At 37.7% G+C, this 21,718-nt stretch overlaps 1 protein-coding gene across 8 annotated transcripts in view; it reads left to right on the forward strand.

The window, feature by feature from the left end:
- The first annotated feature begins 804 nt into the window (after window positions 1-804).
- Window positions 805-21,718, forward strand: part of frya (furry homolog a (Drosophila)) — a 92,324-nt gene continuing 71,410 nt past the window's right edge. For 3 of the 8 annotated variants that reach the window (XM_047820892.1, XM_047820893.1, XM_027157201.2), the window contains exon 1: window positions 17,015-17,141. In XM_047820892.1, the coding sequence (XP_047676848.1) occupies window positions 17,030-17,141 (112 nt within the window). In that variant the 5' untranslated portion in view covers window positions 17,015-17,029. Of the gene's footprint in view, window positions 960-8,195; window positions 8,640-17,014; window positions 17,142-21,718 lie in introns of those variants that run through there. The other 5 variants (XM_047820889.1, XM_047820890.1, XM_047820891.1 and 2 more) reach the window with 3 other exon arrangements.

The following is a 21,718-nucleotide window of genomic DNA, read 5'->3' on the forward strand; positions in this document are numbered from 1 at the left end:
AAGCAGCTTTTCTACCTAAAAACAACACTTCTAGTTATTTTACAAAGACGATTGAGGTATTCGTTCTTTTTAAAACTTTCTATAGGCATGTTTAAAACAAGTTCAAAAACACACATTTTCTCATTCTTCTAGGTCTGTCTGATACCTTTATTCTTTTAATCTTAAATCATTATGTATGTATGTATGTATATATGTATGTATGTATGTATTTGTTTCTTTGTATGTTGTTGCTGTTACTGATTCTTCTACTCTCTTTTATTATTATTATTATTATTATTATTATTATTATTATTATTATTATTATTATTATTATCAGTATATTTTACTTATTAGCCTTTTTAATTAAGGCACTTTGGTAAGTGAAAGTTTTGAAACAGCAGGGATGTGTCCTATTCTTTGAGTCGGCTCTTTTAGTAGCTTATTTGATTCAGTTCTTTGAGTCGACTCTTTAAGATGAGAGTCAAGAGTCGACTCACTGATCTGAAATGCTGCATCTGTCATCAGTCAGCAGTCAAGACATAGAGTTATTTTTCTTTTTTCGGAATTCTACAGTAGATAACGATGACATTTGGGTGCAAATCGTGACTATTTAATACTATAAATCGTACTTTACTTTAATAATCCAGCAGCATCGAAATATACGCGAAAGTTTCTATTACTCATTGGGGTTTGAGTATTAATACAGTACACCGGGCAGAATGCTATACAATTTAGATTGGGAATGGTAGCAGGTGGCAGTAAGAGGGAGGAAGAGGAGGAGGAGGAAGGGAGGGAGGAAGGAAGGAATCAAGGAAGCAAGGAAGGAAGGAAGGAAGAGGAGGTGGCGCGCGGCGGGGGCGCGCAGTGCCGCGCTCGTGTCCCAGTTGCGTCGGAGCCGCAGCTCTAAGTGCGCACAAGCTCTATGGACTCGGACCGAGCCTTCAGACCAGAGGATGCTGTAGAGCACGTTTTCACTTACGGTACGTTTCGTTTATTTCTTGTTGTTACGAAACGATCTCTATGACGTGTTGGTGAGGCTGCAACCTGTTGCGCACTTTCGGTATTTCATTCTTTTCAACTGCAGCATCCTAAATATAGAGCCAGTGGAGTAGAAGCATCACCAAGTCTTGCACACATTTCTTTTTTTTGCGCATCATCTGTAAAGTTGTTGCTTTTAGTGTTTGTGAGCTTGAAGCAACAAGATGTGGGTGAATTTGTGTAGTCTGTTAAAGCCCACAGCAGCCTTTTCAATTGGTTAATATTTCACCATTTATCTATTTTAGAAGGTCCAGAGCGCATATATATATATATATATATATATATATATATATATATATATATATATATATATATATATATATACACACACACAAATAAATCATTCTTTGCAGTACAGTCAGATAAATCCCACGAGTTATAAGACTGAATTTCAGTTTCCTAGGAGTTACATAATGGCATATTATTATATGAAAGAATTAAAACTTTCAGCATACAAAGTGTACGATTTAGTGCTAGTGTCTAAATGACTTTGCATATGTTTCCATGCAGTGCTAAACTTGCATCAACATTTTACATGATCCAAAAACTAGATGGTTTTGAAGTTTTCATGTGTTATGTAACGATAAAAATCCATATTATTTATGGTTAATATTTGATTCAATAGAAAAGATCTTGTTTCTCATGGCAACCAGATATGTGTGTTTAGAGCTCCGCTATATATATGCGTGTGTGGGCTGAAAGCAGTGCTGATACCAAGCATTTACATAATCGTGTTTCCTCCTCTGTCCTTTATTTTCCAGTGTTATTTTTTTCGTGTTCATCCGCCTGCACAAATTTCAAGTGAATCTCTTGCTGCATGAGATAAAACTTCTGCATATTTCATAGGCCTGTTCATGTCTGAGTCTATAATGGCATCACACACACACACACACACACACACACACACACACACACACACACACACACGTGTGTGCACACACACTTGCTTGTGCACACAAAAGTGACACAGCACCAGTCACAGAATTATATAATTATTGCATGTCATGTCACTAGAGTCGGTTGACACCAGTGCTAAGGTGTAATGCTCCTTTGTGTGTCTGGCTTATTTCCTTTTCCTGTCCAGAGATGGACGGACAACGAGTACTTGTTATGCGTATCAATGACCGATGCAAGACGAACATAATCACCTGGCTGTAACTGGATACTCAGCAGCAGAGCCTCAGATCAAGGCAAGCTTTGCACCTGGTTTCCTGTGCTGCTATTGGCTAATGGGATTTAATCTCCTCCTCTGAACAGTCACTCTTCGTTTGCATTTGCCAAAACGCATATCAGCTCCTCCTTAAACTGTTGACGGACAGACGGTTTTAGGGACAGGTGCAGAACGAGGACCCGAATACTCTGAAAGGCTTCATTATCAGTGAAGCAGAAAGTGCTAGCCCTTTGATGGAGATCAGTCCCAACTCTGGAAACAAACTACCCCGGTCCACGTCCCTCCGGATTTCAGAACTTTGACGGCTGGTGGTGATACAAAACAGGAGCACTAAGCTCTAATATCTATCAATAGCTTCACAGTAAAGATATCAGACTTGAGCACTTCATTATTTCACATCTCATCTATGATGCAAAAATGCCCACTTAAGGACAAACATACTTGATATAATGTAGCAACATTCATGATACCATTAAGCATTGCCATATCATATTAATTGTTGGCAGTCGTGGCCTAATGGTTAGAGAGTCTGATTCGTAACCCAAAGGTTGTGGGTTCGAGTCTTGGGCCGGCCACGACTGAGGTGCCCTTGAGCAAGGTACCGAACCCCCAGTAACTGCTCCCCGGGCGCCGCAGCATAAAAATGGCTGCTCACTGCTCCGGGTGTGTGTTCACGGTGTGTGTGTTCACTGCTGTGTGTGTGCACTTTGGATGGGTTACATGCAGAGAACAAATTCTGAGTATGGGCCACCGTACTTAGCGTATGTCACGTCACTTTTTAAATCTAAATCAGACCTAGATTCTGTTAATTTCTGTGTAACCACCTGATGCAACTGTCACTGATAGGCTGCATGAGTCTACAGTCTGAGCTAGAAAGAATCCAGCCTTGCTTATTCATCCCCTTCTGTATACTGTAGATTTATTTTTTTATTATATACAGCTGTAGGGAGCTTGGTGGGTTAACGGTAAGCACGCTTTGATTCCAGTGTGTGCAGAGTTTGCATGTTCTCCATGTGCCTCAGGATGGTTTTCAGGTTTCCTCCCCCAGTCCAAAGACATGTGTTATAAGCTGATTTGCACCTCTAAATTTGATATAGTGTTTAAAGTAGTTTGTGGGATTTTGCCCTGGCACCATGTCCATAGTGTCCCCTGTCTTGTCTTCAGAAAAGACTCCAGGCTCCCACTCGATGGATCTGTTAATGTTGCTGCTGTACGTTGTGTTTTAGGGCCACTGTTTAATTTATTAGGATACAACATTGTAGAATTTAGTGTAATTTAGTGTATCATAATATTTGAAGAAAAAAGTCAAAATAGCTGATGTAGATGCAGATGTAGCCATCAGTAGCCTAGAAGGTAACCACTGCTAGCGAATTCTCAGTCAATAAAGCAGACAATAACACAACCAAATTCTCAAAATATTTCCTCTTAACTCACAAAAGCTGCTCTGAAATATCTTGCCACAGTATTATGACTATTATTATAAGTATTGCACTTATTTATTAATTATATAATATTTATAAAAATTCCCCTCATAATTCTGATAAGATCATTTTTTAAATTATAAAAAATAAATTGTACCATTGGGGGACATGGTGGCTTAGTGGTTAGCACGTTCGCCTCACACCTCCAGGGTTGGGGGTTCGATTCCCACCTCCGCCTTGTGTGTGTGGAGTTTGCATGTTCTCCCCGTGCCCCATGCATGGTAGGTTGATTGGCATCTCTGGAAAATTGTCCGGAGTGAATGAGAGTGTTTTTATCTTTTTTTTATTATTATTTGATTATATTCCTTTCAATTCCAGTTATTTGCAGAGATACGATAGTGAGACTGTCACCTGTTTCATTACAGCTGAAATGTCTTCATATAGAGACACAGTAGATGCATCACAGAGACTTCTGCTCAATTAAAATGAATCTGGCTTGTGCTGCATATCTGAGCTTAAAAAAGACAATGTGTGGGTGAATTTTCCTGTTAGTTCTGCCAGTGAACAAGGCAGAAATATACAGTAGAATATTTCTACGACATGACCTGAAATCAGAAATAATAACCAGATGCCACTTGTCACCTCATTTTAAATAGATGTAAAGAGAAAGAGAAGCATACAAAAAAAAAGGTATGAAATAGTGGTAATGTCTAACTGACCTTTAGGGCTATAAATATTTACTAGCAGTTACATCTGTTTATATGGAAAGTTATATGGAACAGGCATCATAACTTTATATATTGGAAACTACAGTAAACGCAAAAGCCAGCTTCCAGAATTAAGTCCAGAGATAGATGGCAAAAAAAATCAAAGAAATAAAAAGAAATGAAACCATGTATGAATGCTTATTGAGCTTTGAGAGACAGGAAGCCTTAGCCCTGTTAGCTCATTTATATCAGCCAACTCTGTTTCAGACCATTTCACAAAATAACAAAGTTCTTTCTAATCGTCCAAAATGCATCATTAGACTCCTAGGACTGCTCGTTTATTACGAATTAGACATGCGTGCATTCTATAGACTTCTGGCAGGTAGGTGTGTGTGAAAGATGTGCGTAGAAGATGGAGGCGGTGGAAGGAGTGTGTGCTCCAGATGGCATCTGAGTCAGAAAAGGCCTGCGCTGTTGATGATCTTAGAAACCATAGTGCTGTTCAATTCGCTAATCTCTTTGGCTGGAAGATGTTGATTAATCATCCATTACGGCAGATCTGTTAAAATGTTGTTTTTATAGCACGGCTCAAGTCACCGGGACACTTAAAGGATCGTTCACATGGTAAAGTTTTGTGTAAGGAAACATTTATTTAGCATTTCTGGAAAGATTCTCCAGTGTTAACTGTCAGGAAGTCGGCGTCAGAAATCACGTCAGTGATAACAGTTAGAAGTACGACGTGTCATACTTCAAATTATTTCAGTTTGTTTCAGAAACCTCTGTGGTGTAAGAGGAATAAAACACTTTGGGACATGCTGTTAGAAAGCTGGAAAATGATCAAGGGTGCTAACATTAACTGTGCGTTGTAGCGTTGTCACGTTACCCTATCGTCAATTGTTTTTCTATAACCAGTGTTTTGTTCCCTACATCACAAGCTTTCGTTACAGTAGGTGGGTTGACCTGGGAAAACCATTTTCTACTGTATATATTGTTCTGAAAATCTACAAACTTTAGCTCTCGTTGAAACCTGCTTCTTATCATCATGTCTGTCAGTGATTAATAACCACAAGGCAAGTTTTTCCAAGCCGGTTTCCACTTCCTTTGGTTGAAATATCTTTTCTTTTGGCTGCTTGCTAAAATTCATCATATTTCAAGTCAACAAGGAATGTGTAAGTAAGGAGTTTTATGTAAGTGCAAAATTTTCTTGAATACAACCTTTTCGTCTGTCTAATAAATCGTCATGTTCAGCAGTTGTGTAACTCCTGATATATACAGTACATGATTTAAGAGCAGCTTATGGAGCTGGATTGGTTACAGGCCACACTGTGTCTTTTTGCTGATTCATTGCCATAGCTGATGGAAGATTGTCCTCCTTTTTTCACCTTGTGATGTTAGACATGCAGGCCAGCAGGCAGTTAACTTTAGATGAGTTTATACTAATAATAGCTGCTTATCAATTATTCACCAGGCTTCGCTCTGCCTTTGCAACCCTGAATGTTCCTCGCCATGGCAACACTTGCTGAATGTTCTCCACTGGTCCGAGGTGCCAGGCTCATCGGTTGAGCAGTTTGTGTACGTCTGCTGTCGTCGGTGACCTGACACACTTCTGAACTGCGATTTAAGCGACACATGCCTGTAGATTATTTTCACGTATCTATAGCATATCAGATGGTTAGAATTTGGAAGAGATGTTTCTGTACTCGGATCGGATCGCCGATGTGTTATTGAAAGTGTCGTATTAAAAGTGTGTAGATTTATTTATTTTTGAATTTTTTTGTATATTTGTTACTGTTTTTATTAAACAGCACTGAGTGCATTGCAGATACACAGACTTTAGAGGGCGCTCTTGTATTTTATAAATATTTCATTATCATTACCAAAGTGTACTGATGTGGAATGAATGAAAACATGGTGCAGCCATTGTTGCAATGTCAAACTTTTACATACACATGAAATAAAGCTATAAACAACATTCCATTGTGAGATCAAGTCATGACTATAATGAATAAACTTATTTCATGACTTATTTTTTCTCCTTTGGGCCACTGTTTTTCTAGACGTCTCTGCTCGGTAAAGATCTCAGTGTAAAGATTTCACTTTTTCATTTCAGATCTGAAAGAAAGTCTTAATACAGCATACAACCTATGCAGAAATACTGAAGGAAACAGTACACGTTCGTTCTTGAGCGCTGCAACAACTTTACTGCATGTGTGCAGTGTGTGTTTTCACAGTTAGGTGGGAGTGTGTGATTGTGTAAACATCTCAGGCTGGCGTTTAGTTTAATAAAGAACACTTTACCTGGGCATGGCAAGTGCTGAACATGCAGTTTGACAGGGCTGACCTATATTTCAGGTTTCACCACTGGCAAACAAATAAACATCAACACACACACACACACACACACACACACACACACACACACACACACACACACACACTTGCACCCAAATCCAAATACAAGTGCATGCTTATAATGAAAGTTCTCAGGTGTGAACATCCAGTCACACTGGACATTTCATGGCATGTAGTACAGTATGCCTGTTGTTTAGAAATCCAGAGAACCCTTGAAGACTGAATGCACCTTGAAGTGTATACACTGTGTGTTTGTATTGTACTGGAAAAACCTCACTCATTTAGGCGTGTGCTGCTGTTGTCTCGTTTTTTTTATAAGGGCAGCTGGAAAGTGTCGAATGATTTACGCAGGAGCCGTTCACAGAAATCCCTCTGTCTCTGCTTCAACAGACAACATGCGGAAATCTACGACAAGGCCTGTTTTCTTGTGCAGAGTCGTTTGTGAACGATTCATGTAATTCATTCATTTTTTATGACTCGTAACAGAGTTATGAGAATTGATCGGATTGAAAACGATCGCAATCGATTCATCATATTTTTGTGACTTGTAAGTGAATTGTGAGAATCCATTCACAGGCACAACAAACCGACAGTACAACAGCATCAGTCAGTATCAGGGTTAAAGTGTGTTTTCTTTCTGCGACTTGAAGAAACATACTAATTAACTCGCTAATGATGTGTAATTTGCAAATGATTTGTTCCCAATATCGACTCACCAATTGGTTCTTTGTGAGAATCGATTAACAGACACTTGTTCAGACATTATTCATTTAGAATACTTTGGTCAGTGAATTGTGAGAATCGATTCAAATGATTCATTCATTCTGAAAGTGAATCATCAAAACTCTGAACAACTGGATCATAAAATACAGCAATTTTATTTTTGATCATATCGAGGGAAAACAAACAAACAAATAAGCAAACAACAAAACAACTGTTTTTTTTTATTAAAGTGCACTGTGAGAACTGATTTATAGACAAATGACTGAATAGTTTTTAATCAATAAGTTGATCAAAGAGAAACATATAAAAAAAATTTGGAACATCGCTCGGTAGAAAATAGCCTTGCAATTAAAATGCACACTTGTACAAGAATTTCTTTCGGATCAGCAAATAACAAAGTGGACAGTATACACGTGAAACCAAAATAGAGGCTATTTAGTTAATCATTTATTTTTAATGTGCTCTAAATTACTGTGTCATTTTGAATGTTATATGGGTTGTACATGGAATAAGGGATTAATTTGCATCTTAAACTGTTTGACAATTGCTCCAAACTACTGAAGCATGAAAACAGAGAGGTTAGTTTGAGCAGGGAATGACTGTTTGAAGGAAATGGCTTGTTTGTGATAGCTGCCTTAAGGAGGGGAGTTTTTGCAAATTGCACACCCTGGCTGACCACCAGACTTCCTCTCTGTGAGTAGCACGTGCTCTCTCTCTCTCTCTCTCTCTCTCTCTCTCTCTCTCTCTCTCTCTCTCTCTCTCTCTCTCTGTCTCTCTTGTTCTCTCTCTCTTGTTTTCTCTCTCTCCACCTGCACATTTCCATGAGCTGCTGTTCTGTAACTGGCTGAACTGCTCTGACAAGTGAAGGGAGTGTTAAAATGTGCCAGCCTGGATCTCCTCACACACCCATACACACACACACTTTCACACGCACACACTCTCAAGAGCAACAACACAAAATAAAGACTCAACTCTCCAAGGGAAAGTTAAAGTACAAGAGAAAAGTAAGGGAGAGGAAGAGCTGTGCTGAGACAGCTGAAGTAAAGAGAAGCAGATGTCTGTGTTTCTGCTGAGGAAAGGCTGAAGGGCAGCAGGCACGGTGCCAGCTGGAGATGCCAGATCCGGAGCAGACGGACTCGTGCACATTGCACGACAGGATGATGCTGGAGCGGATGGCTAATTTACCCGAGGACTTCCGGGGCAAGCTGAAGAAGATGCACTACAAACAGAGGCCCAGCATACTGTCATGTAGGTGATGTTCAGACTCATTGGATTTCTGAGCTTATGAAAGACATGAACACAGACCGATAAATTGCAGCTACTACTCTCAAGTAGGCGTGAAATGCCTTACTTCGTGGCCATGTTTATAATGGTTAACTCAAAAATGTTACATCTTGTCGCTAAAATAACACACACATTAAGTGCAGCAGAATAAGGTGCTAGATTTCTGCCATAGATTTGAGTTGAATCAGGTTTCTCAGCTGAGCAGCTTATTTGTAATCGAGTGACATGTTTTGACAGGGCTGATCTACAAAGGTGTGGGCAAATGTTTATATTATCACCGTTCATTTAACCTGCTAGACTTCATTGCGTGGAAGTCTGGAAAAGTAAAAACACTGGCTAAATTCTAGTAAACAAAAGCAGGCCAACGTTAAGAGCTTTAAGAATAGATGTGGAAATCTTCTGAGATGATTTTTTAACTTTGTCTTGAATATCGTCTCGCCAGTTGGCTATCTATGACTTTATTATCCTTCTACTATGGTGGTAAAAACAATGCTTAAATACGTGGAATACCTTCCTCTGTGTGATTTCCTCACACACTGAATTTGATAAGGCTTTTTTCCCCCCTTTGATCGGTGTTTGTCAGATCTTTTCAGGTGAAAGTGACATATCCTCGGCCAAACAGATGCTAGAAGTCAGCCGATGATGTAGATGATTTGTATATTCATTTGTATAGTATTTGAATTTGTGATAGGCGTTTGCATATCACATCGTGTTACTTCATAATGGATGATTTTCTGAAGAAACACAGAACACAACACAATAGTGTTTTATCCTGAATTAAAAAAAAATAGAAGTATTTTGTTACAGAAAGAAGACTTTGGTAACAGCACCATGAATAAACTATCTCTGTATTGACAAAATAGTGTCATGTTATTAATGACAGAAAAAAAACCCCGAATTGAAGCAGATGGGAGATAACAATCAAGTCAAGTCAAGTCAGGAACCTTTTATTGTCATTTCAAACATATATATCTGACGCAGTACACAGTGAAATGAGACAAGGTTTCTCCAGGATTGTGGTGCTACATAAAACAAAGGACTTAATAAGTTAGTCCTAGATACATTAAGTGCAACTGTGTAACCTGGTGCAAACAGTGCAGGACAAGACAAAAAAAAAAATTCAAGACATTACACAAAAGACAATACACAAAAGACAACAAACAAAAGCAGCATTGGCCAGTGTACAGTACATACTGTACTGTATGTTCATGTCAATACTGCGTGTACAGAAATACTGGAATGAGCACAGTGTTATAGCAGCACTTGCATGAGGTAATGTAAAGTGTTGTGCAAAACAGCAATCAACTGAAATGTGATACAGCATGTGCGAAGAGCAAAAAAAAAAAACAGTGTGCAAAAACATTTTGATGGATGTATATTGTTAGAGAGTGTATTTGGTGTAGGTCTGTATAGTCCATAGTGTTGATGTGCGTGTGTGTATGTTGTGCTAAGTACAGTTATTAAGGAGTCTGATGGCTTGTGGGATGAAACTGTTACACAGTCTGGTCGTGAAGGCATGAATGCTTTTGTACCTTTTTCCAGACAGCAGGAGGGTGAATGAGGGGTGTTTGAATGTGCAGCCTGTGGTCTAAAATATAGTCAGAATGGGGGAGAGAGTTGGGATTTTCTCAGCCTCTGTAAGAAGCAGAGACATTTCTGGGCTTTCTTGGTGATGGAGCTGGTGTTGAGTGACCAGGTGACGTTTTCCGCTAGATGAACACCAAGAAATTTGGTGCTTTTGACGATCTATACAGTTGATCCATCGATGTTCAGTGGAGAGTGGTCGCTCTGTGCTCTCCTGAAGTAAACAACAATCTCTTTAGTTTTATCAACATTCAGAGACAGGTTGTTGGCTCTACACCAGGCAGTTAGCTGTTGCATCTCCTCTCAGTATGCTGACTCGTCGTTTTTGTTGATGAGACCCACCACAGCCGTGTCATCGGTGAACTCGATGATATGGTTTGATCTGTGCATTGCTGCGCAGTCGTGAGTCAGCAAGGTGAACAGCAGTGGGCTGAGAACACAGCCTTGAGGGGCTCCAGTGCTTAGTGTGGTGTTGTTGGAGATGCTGTTCCCAATCCAGTTGCAGAGGGAGGTGTTCAGTGCCAGCAGGCTCAGCATCTTAATCAGGTGCTGAGGTATGATTGTGTCGAATGCTGAAATAAAGTCTGAACTAAAGTCTATAACCCATAACAGTTGGGTTATGGCTGGAGTTTCTTATTAAAATGAAGAAGCGAGAAGTTTGTAAGTGAACTAACAATCATGATTTGTGATTAGCTGTTGAGGAAAATGGTGGTCCCTGATTGGTTGTTGGGAATAAAGGTAATTAATGGACTTTGGAAACTGCTGCAATCAGTTTCTGGTTGTTGGGGGAAAAAAGGTGATCATTGATTGGTTATTGGGAAGTGGTAGGTCATCAGTGATTGGATGGTGGGAGACAGTGGTGATTGGTGATTGGTTGTTGTAAAACGCTGGTGATCAGTGACTGGTTGTTGGGAAACACCGGTGATCAATGATTGGATTTTGGGAAACATAGGTGATTAGTGATTGATTACTATGAAATGATAGTGATCAGTATTTAGTTGTTGGGAAACACTGGTGATCATTTATTGGTTGTTGAAATAGTGAACCTGTGATTGTGAAACATTTTTACAATTTTTTATAGAAATTTTTATAGTTTTTCAGGGAAGAATTTAGGGAGGCCACACACATGGATCCGGTCTTCCACCTCCATTCTGCCTTTGCTTTGTAAGGAGAATACTCAGTTGAAGGAAATCACCTTTTGACACAGAAAAAACAACTTAAATTACTAGACAGCACATGAAAAATGAAAGTTTACAGTTGTATGTTGCTTACAATGCTGAATATTTAATCTACAGCATTATTTCAGTTTTAATAGTCATTTTAGTGTACAGATGGAGTTCTATAAAGACTTTAATTAATTGTATTAATTTTCACTAGTGACTTTGTAAGGAGAGGTTGAAGTGTTCTTGTGGTACTTTTGTTTAGTTTTTATTAAATGAAAGGTTGACCAAGTTCTTGGAACAAGGCGTATTTAGGGAAGGAGCAAATGCTTGACTGTGTGACAGTTGGCTGAAGAAAACGAACAATGCATGCGATTTGGAAGGAATTAAGAGGCTGAAGTGAAACTAAAAGAAGATATAGAAGTCTAAAGAGAGAGAGAGAGAGAGAGAGAGAGAGAGAGAGAGAGAGAGAGAGAGAGAGAGAGAGAGAGAGAGAGAGAGAGAAAGAGGGGGAGGGAGTTTGGGAGAGGTGGAACATGGTTGGAATAGGGAGGAGACAGGGAGCTTGAAGGGAGTTGACTTAGTTCTGATAAACTACAGGGATGTTTGCATCCATCCCACATGCTTCACATTCTTGTCCTTTTCATAAACCCTTAACGTGACAGTTTAGAACCACCTACACTCTCTTTCTCTCACTGTGTGTTGACACATCGCACGGCCCTCAATACCTGAACAGAAGCTCGTTTCTATTGTGTGCCTACAATAGGAAATTGTTCTTTAGGGTGTTCTCGGATCTACATTTTTATTTGGTTCATTTGATTCAACCCATGTGCTGTGCTTTTCCTCTCAGTGCAGTTCTTTATGTGGAGACGAGCATTAACGCCCATCTGTGGTCCAAAGCATCAGTCAGCCTGTCTGAGCAAGGTGCGCTCAGTGCAGATGTAGCACAGTTCAACTGCTGCGAGAAAGATATTTGACTCTGAATCGAACATTTTAGAATAAACAGACTAATACAAGGGTTCCTATTCAGCATGCGTTATACATTTTATTAAATAAATGATGTGAGAGAAAAATATAATCTCTATTACTTTGTTGATTTATTTTACTAAAGTATGTTATGAATATCACTATTACTATTAAGACAGATTTACACATTTACATTTATATTTAGAGTGACATTCAGAAGGTTTTGGTGATTTTTGTGTGCTGATGTTTTAAAATCTTTCTTCAAGTCACATTCAAAAAAGACACACTAAAGTACATGTACATGTTAATGTAGTCTGTATTCTCACTTAGCTGATACGCTGCACTAGCACATGAGTTTTTATCAGTAATTAAATAAACATTTTTTCTTATGTTTTAGCTACATGTAGGCCCTCAAGTGACTGATTCATTGGATCAATGAATCAACTGATTTATGATTCAATGAGCATGGAAATATTTTGAAACATGAAAAAAATATGGATCTACAAGCATAAGGATAAAGATAAAGAGGAATCCAAATCGTCAGCTCTTTGGCTTTGAGTCATAGAATATTTCATTTGGTTCTTTCCCACAAAATGTTTGGAAACCCTTGGACAAATAGGAGTGAAAGTACTGAAAGTCATTTAGAAGATAGTTCACAAGTTTTGAACTTTCAGTTTCTATATTGATATTATTGCATTCCTCTAAAAGGTTGCATCGTTTCTCCCAGATTTAAACCCTAAACAAAATGTGGTTTTGACTCACAGCACATTTTTTCAAGTAAATTTCATTTCAAAATGTTGTAATTCACTTATGACAATTTGAATGATTATATCAGCTGATGTTAATGTATTCTAAACTAATCAGTAGTCATCAGATACCGGAACATCAGAACCGGATCTAATGATATTTTAAACAACATAATGCTGTCATAATGCTGTAATATCAGTATAGTCACTTATAAACTAGCCAATGTAGTCGTAGACTTAAAAGTTTCCACATCTCCGTTCATTTCAGTATATTTTACTATTTGTATGAAACCGAACAAAACCGCTGTTCCAAATTTATCCCCATTTTTGTTGACAAAATTTCTTAATAAACATGTGTAAATACACAGCTAGTCAAATCAGTCACTCTAATTCATATCAGTTAAATAGTCTCAAATTAATACGAAAAAAAAACCTAAGTAGTAGGTTTTTACTGAAATAACAACAGTAACAGATTACAAATGAGATTCTAACAAAAAGTGATTCCTTTTCTTCAGTTCACAACTACAATAAAAGACCAGCTGAACTAATCAACATACATCAGTGCATTATGTAATGTAGGTACTGTAAAGTAGCTGACTAACGGAGAAGCTAATAAGATTACTAAAGTGGTGTCCTGGACCAGCAGGGTGTGTGCACGCCGATGGATTGGACATGAGTAATAACCTACAAACCCACTGATTCACTAATCAGATTGATCCTTGTTTTTAGTTGCACTCTAGAGAACAATTAAATGTTTATCATTGCATCAGGAATTAATATTAGCAACTTCCTCTTAAGCAAAAGTTTCAGTTAAGTGAAAGTGGCTCTTTTTTTCTAAGTAAATCTGTCAGTAACAGTTGAAGTACAGCTTCTTCACAAATCTTTTGCAATGGAAATGTTTTGTATCTACCTTAGATTAGACAGTTTTAGTTACTTACTGTATAGTAGATTAGTGCTAAAGAACATGGGAAAATTTAGCTAATGCTAACTGCCAAAAGATGATTTTCTTAATCTTTTAAATGTTTGCTTGCACAAATAGATAACCTTATAATATATCTAAATACTCATTGTTAGCAAACTCCCTTTAGTGTACAGTACATAGCAGCAGACAGATTTCAATAAAGGATGTTATGCTGTGTAATTCTTACTGTCACGCTTCAAATGTTCTCTTATGACTGTACAAATATATCATTAGTAAGAAATGTAGACAGCACAATTACAGGTTGTTGTTTTTTTAATGTAGTAAGTAAATGTTGGAAGTATTAGGTGAAAGAAATCCAAATACAGGCAGGAATAAAGGTTAGTTTTCTAGCTCCATTAAAGAAGTGAACATTAGACAGCAAAATTGTCATTTTCATTGTAATTCTTGAAATTTTTTGTTGTTGTTTTTTTAAGCTAACAATCGAACTGTCAAAATTTATTTAAATACTAATTTAGGTTTTTGAGATTTTACCTTTTTTAATTCATTCATGCACTTAAATACAAATTTTCCTACTGAATCAAAACTCAATATTTGATTCAGTAGGAACATTTGTATTTTTTAAACACTTTCATAAAATTATATAATAAGATTTCCTTCAAGGTTAGTTTTCTAGTTTCATTAAAGAAGCAAACATTAGACAGCAAAATTGTCATTTTCATTGTAATTATTGAAATCTTTTGCTGTTTATTTAAGCTAACAATCGAACTGTCAAAATTTATTTAAGTACTAATTTAAGTTTTTGAGATTTTACCTTTTTTAATTCATTCATGCACTTATGTAAAATGTAACTTCAATCTGATTGCTGTGTTTTTCCTATATTATTTTGTCATTTTTTTTAATGTATCTTTCCTGTATCAGTATAGCTATTTATTAGGTATAATCCAGATTTAATGAAGCACCCAGGAAGCCAGCAATAAAATGATGTAATAAGTCAGCATGTAAACTGGGGAACCTCTGCTCATAATCACCTTGTAACTGAAGCAGGTATACCTGTATGATACACTATATCTATATCTACGTTTTAAATCGGATTATATAGCAGATTGTCCACGATTGGTGAATAAATGAAAACGCTTTTCTTGTAATGAGAATTTTCATTTTCTAAGATATTTTGCCTGATTGACAGCACAGGTATGCTACTATCTGTGCCAAGCCAGCATGTGGTAAATGTCTGGGATTCTTGAGGACAGACATACAACTGATCTCTCATTGAGGCACCAGAGATTGCTGACTGCACTAAATACATCAGCAGGGACATATTAATAGAGTCAGTGTTACATTTATCACTACGCTGACAAAGTCACTTCTGTTAGCTGGGCTATTGTAGTCAGTACGAACTACAATATATTTTATTCGACATAAAAACGATCTTCCCGTTCCTCCGTATAATTATTAATTTGATTTATATTGTATGTCTGATTCTAGGGGTTTAATTTGTTAGATTTTGAAATCTAGTCTGTGAAATCCCATTTTCTGAACACGTTAACATTCCTTGATTTTTATTTATTTGTTTGTTTGTTTGTTTTAGCAAATGTGCCACTCATCCACATCTAGATGACTTTGACTTTGAGTCAAGTTTTGCAGTGAGCAAATTCCACTTGGCAATTAAGTATAGTATAACGACCTCAAGTTTATCATAGCTAGCTTTGTAATATGTAATGTGTTTAGTTCAGTGGGTTGTCTTGCTGCTTCACAGCTCCAGGGTCCTGAGCTCTTTGTGTGGAATTTCACCTCTTCTCATATCTGCATAGGCTTCCTGTAGGTTCTCATGGTTCCTTCCATCACCAAAACATACCAGTATGTGACCTTGCCATGGTATGAATGAGTGAAAGAATGTGTGTGTGCACGGTGTCTTGCAGAGGATTGGTGTTCTGCACAAGGTGTAAGGGATGGGATCTAGGTTCCCCACATCACTGTCCTGTATAAAACGGTTACTGAAGACCAATAAATGTTGGAATCTCAAGCACCCGTAGCTCTAGTCTTATAGATTGCCATTACAGTCATTTTAGGTAGTTCAAATCCCAGTAATCTGAGAGACTGTCATTCCGTATGTTATTCAGACAGATGACAAAGTAAATGAAAAACCATCATATAGTGTGTTAGTAAAGTAAAATGTGTTGGGGCAGCCAGGTCACACCAAAACCTCTCACCGGAATTCATCTTAGTTGAGATCTGGTAACTGTGAGGTTCAACCATTCAGTGAATCCTCATGGCCTGTAGATGTTTGCAGAGTCATCCTGGAAGAGATTGCTTCCCTCAAAGGGCATCGGAAGAACTTTGTATTGATTTGCAATGACTCTTCCCTCTAAGGTGTGCCAAATCATGCAGACAAAACTAAGGGCATCCACAGTCATCAGTTTTTCCTCATATTTTTTAGCCTGCTGTATCCAGTGATGTGTCATCACTATGTTTGCTTGTTGGGTTGTAAACAAAAGACAGACTTTTTTTTTTTTAAAGAAAACACACTGATTGTGCTGAAAATCTGAGCACAATTAATTAGCTCCTTTCCCTTTGGGGTTTGGACGAACAGTTTAGACGAGCAGCCTGAATGATAGACGTACTGGGCTGGATGGGTCTGATAGGACGAGTCCTTCTCTGAGATGTGAACAGAGTTTATAATTAGCAACGCTGGCTAAGAGGATTTCTTCTCCCTGCATTCTCGGTCTCCAAGCAGTGTCTGATCCAGCAAGGGCATTTAAAACCAACCTGCCTCTGAGAGAGAGACAAAGAGAAGGAGAAAGAGGGAGGGAAAGGAGAAAGGGGAGAGCTGGAGCAGTGTGTAGTCTCGCCAGAAGCAGCACTGTTTTATCACATCACTTTAAGGCAGCGAGAGCAGCACACACCACCTGCCTGCGCACGACCTGTCTGCAGCAGGCAGGGGGGCAAATACATACACATCATACACAAACAACGGGCATGAAAAGAGTGCCTACACTCAACGGGACAGCCAGACAAGGCATGGCTAGCCAACAGGACACAGGGTTCTTCGAAATCAGCATCAAGTCCCTGCTAAAGTCCTGGAGCAGCAGTGAGTAACTTAAACCACTATGGGATGTGCTGCTGCTGTTGTTGTTGTTGTTGTTCTTGTTGGATTCAACTCACTCACAACTCTACTAAGATTCAAGAGGCTTTAATATTTTATCCCTCATTCCATTTAGCAGCTAATATGGTTAAGGATGGTTTGATTTATGACTGTGTCTATGGCTGGAGTTTACTCTCTTGACTATGAGATAAAGATGCTTTCTTCTTGTTTTTATAAGCACTTTCCAACTGCATTTACATTTACGACATTAAGCAGAAGCTCTTATTCATCCTGACTCATAGAAGTGCCTTATTCTGTACTTGTTTGTCTTGCTTGTTCAGGTAATAGATATGGAACAACAACAACAACGACTACTAATCGATCATGCAGTGCATTGTGTACAGTATTTCTTTTTATGTTGAATGTAATCTGACTATTACATGCACTCTTGCATAAATTTTATATATTTAATTACCTGCATTAATTCACAGCTCCTTATCTTAATGTAGTCTTTCCTTTGACTTCTGCTTGGCAAGAAACGGTTGACCATAAACATTTAAATGTGGAGTTTTGGCCTTCAAATTATATGAAAAAAAGTCTTACAATGGATGAAAATGTAAATATTATGACTTTACGTGATAATTTAATGAAGGGACAATTATTATTCTTATTAATCTTATTATTGCAATGGGAAACCAAATTGAAATTGAATCAAACTGCCCAAAAAATGTCCACTTCTGGGAGACAGAACAGCATCTAATAACCATGAAGGTGATATCTGGAACAATTGTGTGAGACATACTATAAATATACTAAAATATAGTCTTTTTTTACATTACATTGTTGTAATGATTGAGGTGCTTAGAAAAAGACCATCAGACTGGATTCAAGGAAAATAAGTGACAGCCAGGGAATGCTACAGTCTTTATCTGTCCAAAATATATAAATTGCTCCTCTAACTTGATGTCCTTGTTTACATTTGTAATCTAGAAGATTTTAGGATAACACTTTCTTAGAGCATAGAATTTTCTCCATGCCAATGCACTCAGTGGACAGTCTACACTTCTAAAATGTCTGGTCTCAGCACTTACAGTGAAGTGACAAGTAAAGTCATTTTAAGTCCTAGCGTGGCTCTAGTTTTGTCTTTATGTTAAGGTTTACTTGGACATGTGGTAGCCTATTAGTTAAGATGTTGGGCTACCAATCGGAAGGTTGTTGAGTTCAAACCCCAGGTCCACCAAGCTTCCACTGTTAGGCCCGTGAACAAGGCCCTTAACGCTTAGTTGTATTTTAAATAAATAAATGAGATAAAACCCCGGGTCAATCAAACTTCCACTGTTGGGCCCCTGAACAAGGCCCTTAACGCTCAGTTGTATTTTAAATAAATAAATGAGATAAAACCCCAGGTCAACCAAGCTTCCACTGTTGGGCCCCTGAACATGGCCCTTAACGCTCAGTTGTATTTAAAAATAAATAAATAAATGAGATGAAGTCATTCTGGATCGTCGTCTTCCAAATGCTGGAAATGTAACGTGATAGTGGTTCTGTATCAGGATGCTACACAATGCCACTATCGAGACCTGCAAATTTTTAATGCTCCAGATATTCATATTTGTTTCAGTACTTTGATTTAAACCCCAGAAACCCTGGAAAACACTGGAAAAAATACACCTGAGATAGAAATTCTGTGAGCATGTAAGCATGGTGTGAGTTCCTTAGCTTCAGCATCCCAAATTAAGTTTATAATTAAACACAAAAAAAGTGTATAGAAAACTTTTTTATTAATTCCACTTGTGTAGATTTTAGTTTTATTTTTAAACAAATTCAGTTGGTTGTGTTTCCTGAATTTCTGAGAAAAAATTTGAGTCAAAAGTAAGTGTACCTAGGCAGTTACTACAGATGAATGAATGGAGGTTGTAAGTCCAAAAAGTGTGTTATCTGACAGCTTATATCAGTATTTCTTTTTGTTGCCACGATCTCGGTCCTGATGCAGATTTGTAGTCTCAATCTAATGCTTAAAGGTCATCTTTCTGTATCTGTATAAGTCTCAAAATCTGTAAAGTCTACGTAATCGGTTACATCCCTAGAGGAAAAATTTCATGCAGGTGACCAGAGGATACTAGAAAGCTTGATGTGATTAAACTAATGCACATTACACATTTTATGTTTTATGTTTTATAAAATATCAGAAAGTACAGAAAAGGCTGTTAATATACACGTACATATACCTCCTGCTTACTAGGAGTTTATTTCTCCTCCAATCAGCATTGGAGGATGTTCACTTAGGAAGCAGGGGTCGTGATCATGTTATTAAACTTGCCAAGCTTTTTTTTCTTCCCCCATGATGCTATCTGGATATGACCCATAAAAACTTTTACAGAAAAAGTTCCTTACTGTTCCTGTGTTGTTTCCATTTTCCCCAGACTCAGTGGAAAATCCAAAAGTCATTAAGATGTTGCTGTGTTTTTCCACCTGCAATAAATAGAAGAAGAAATTTTGTTTATTGTATATTTTCCAGTTCCCACCCTCACAGGTTTGCCTGTATTATGTTACAGTGGTGCAGGAGCGGTGTTTGCTCCATGGATAAGACATTTGACTACTGATCAGAAGGGTTAGGGTTGTGAGCTTATAAGTAGATGATAGTGTCACGGTTTCGACGTATTTTAAAGATAACATTTACTTCCTGATGCTAGAACGAGCTGTAATCGATCTCTAACTTCAGTGCTTTGGTTCTTACTGTGCTAAGAGAGTGTCAGGTATTTGTATGTCCGTAAGTCATCAGGGTGTTTTCAGCGACAGCTCATCTCTTCAACGTCACCCGATTCAGTTACCAGGCTTTTGGATTCTCAGGGACGTTGGGAAAAAAGAGATGCTCGTGTTCATGATCCGGTTGTCAGTCTTGTTTTGTGAAGGACATCTGGCTTTCACTAGCAGATGGTGATTGTTCAGGTTTTATTCCATAGAGGTCTCATCAGTCATTCATCACATCATACACACACACACACACACACACACACACACACACACACACACACACACACACACACACACACACATACACACAAGTTTCCTTATCCCTTACATTTTATATGTTTTATATGAATCTTACACCCCAAAATGTGAACATTTACTTATAACATAATATACATAATTCCCTTTTAGGTAAACTTCTGAACTCAGACAGTTTACCTAAATTCTGGGACATTTTTAATCAATATAAACAAATGAATTATTTTAACACTGCAAGTCTGATATAAATTGAGTCAGTGGCTTTCAGTTCACTGTGAGACATTTTTACTTCTGTTTGGATAACGTTACATGCATTAAGTTTTAGCGATGGGTTGGCACTCCGTCCAGGGTGTATCCTGCCTTGATGCCCGATGACCTCTGAGATAGGCACAGGCTCCCTGTGACCCGAGAAGTTCGGATAAGCGGTAAAAAATGAATGAATGAATGAATGAATGAATGAATGAATTAATGAATGAATGAATGAACATGCACAGGTGGGTTTGATATTACCATATACCTTCAAGAAGAAAAAAAAATCACCTTTTTTTATAAATATATATTGCCCCTAGTAAGCTTGGGGAAAAAATAAATAAATAAATAAATAAATAAATAAATAAATAAATAAATAAATAAATATAAACATTTCAAGTCCTGGGTATCTGTGTTCACATGAGCTTCATATTAAGAACCACTGTGGAGTGAGACATGACAAAGACGTTCAATACTGAACACGGACACCATTTTTTTTTTTTTTGGCCTTGAGTTAAAAGGACATGTGGACATTTTTTTATATCTTGGTAGGAACCAAACATCCCCACAAGGATAGAAATATCTAACAGTTTAAACATTGTGGGATTTATTTATTTATTTGTTTGTTTGTTTGTTTGTTTGTTTGTTTGTTTGTTTGTTTACATTTTCTTTTGGTTGTGAAGTTCACAATTCTTTCCCTGTTTTCTGACAGCAGTTTAAATTCACTTAACAACTTACTTGTTAATACTTGGCCAATTATTTTAATTTCACTTGAGTACATTTTTGGATGAATTCTTCTACATTTACTTGAGTTAGATTTTACTTTCATTGAAATAAATCACCAATTTGTCCACCATTCGATTGAATATAATTTACTGCTGTCCTCCATTAGTGTTTTGGATGATGATGATGATGATGATGATGATGATGTTGATGATGATGATGACATGTGTATGCACCTCAAAGCCAAGTGAATTCTGATTTTTCTTTCATATCACATGACCAACTTCTCAGATATTTAAGGCATAAAAACGGACAAATGAACAAAGTCTGCTTCTTATGTAGTGGATAAAATACGCCTCAGCTGTGTACTGTGATATCATTTGAACCACGTAACTGTGCAGGATAACCCGCTCATGACCCACACCATGCTGTGAGAACATCAGTAGTCCTGAGCCTGAAATATCAAACGTGTGGGCTGTGAGTTTGCTTTAAATGTGTAGAGCTGATAAACATCTGAGAATGAAGGGGGATTTTGCGTCCCCATGTATTCATAATTACACAGAGCTTTCCAAAAATACCCTTTATAGAGTTCAGCATTAAAT

The sequence above is a fragment of the Tachysurus fulvidraco genome, chromosome 11 (assembly GCF_022655615.1).
Source record: "Tachysurus fulvidraco isolate hzauxx_2018 chromosome 11, HZAU_PFXX_2.0, whole genome shotgun sequence".
NCBI classification, from domain to species: domain Eukaryota; kingdom Metazoa; phylum Chordata; class Actinopteri; order Siluriformes; family Bagridae; genus Tachysurus; species Tachysurus fulvidraco.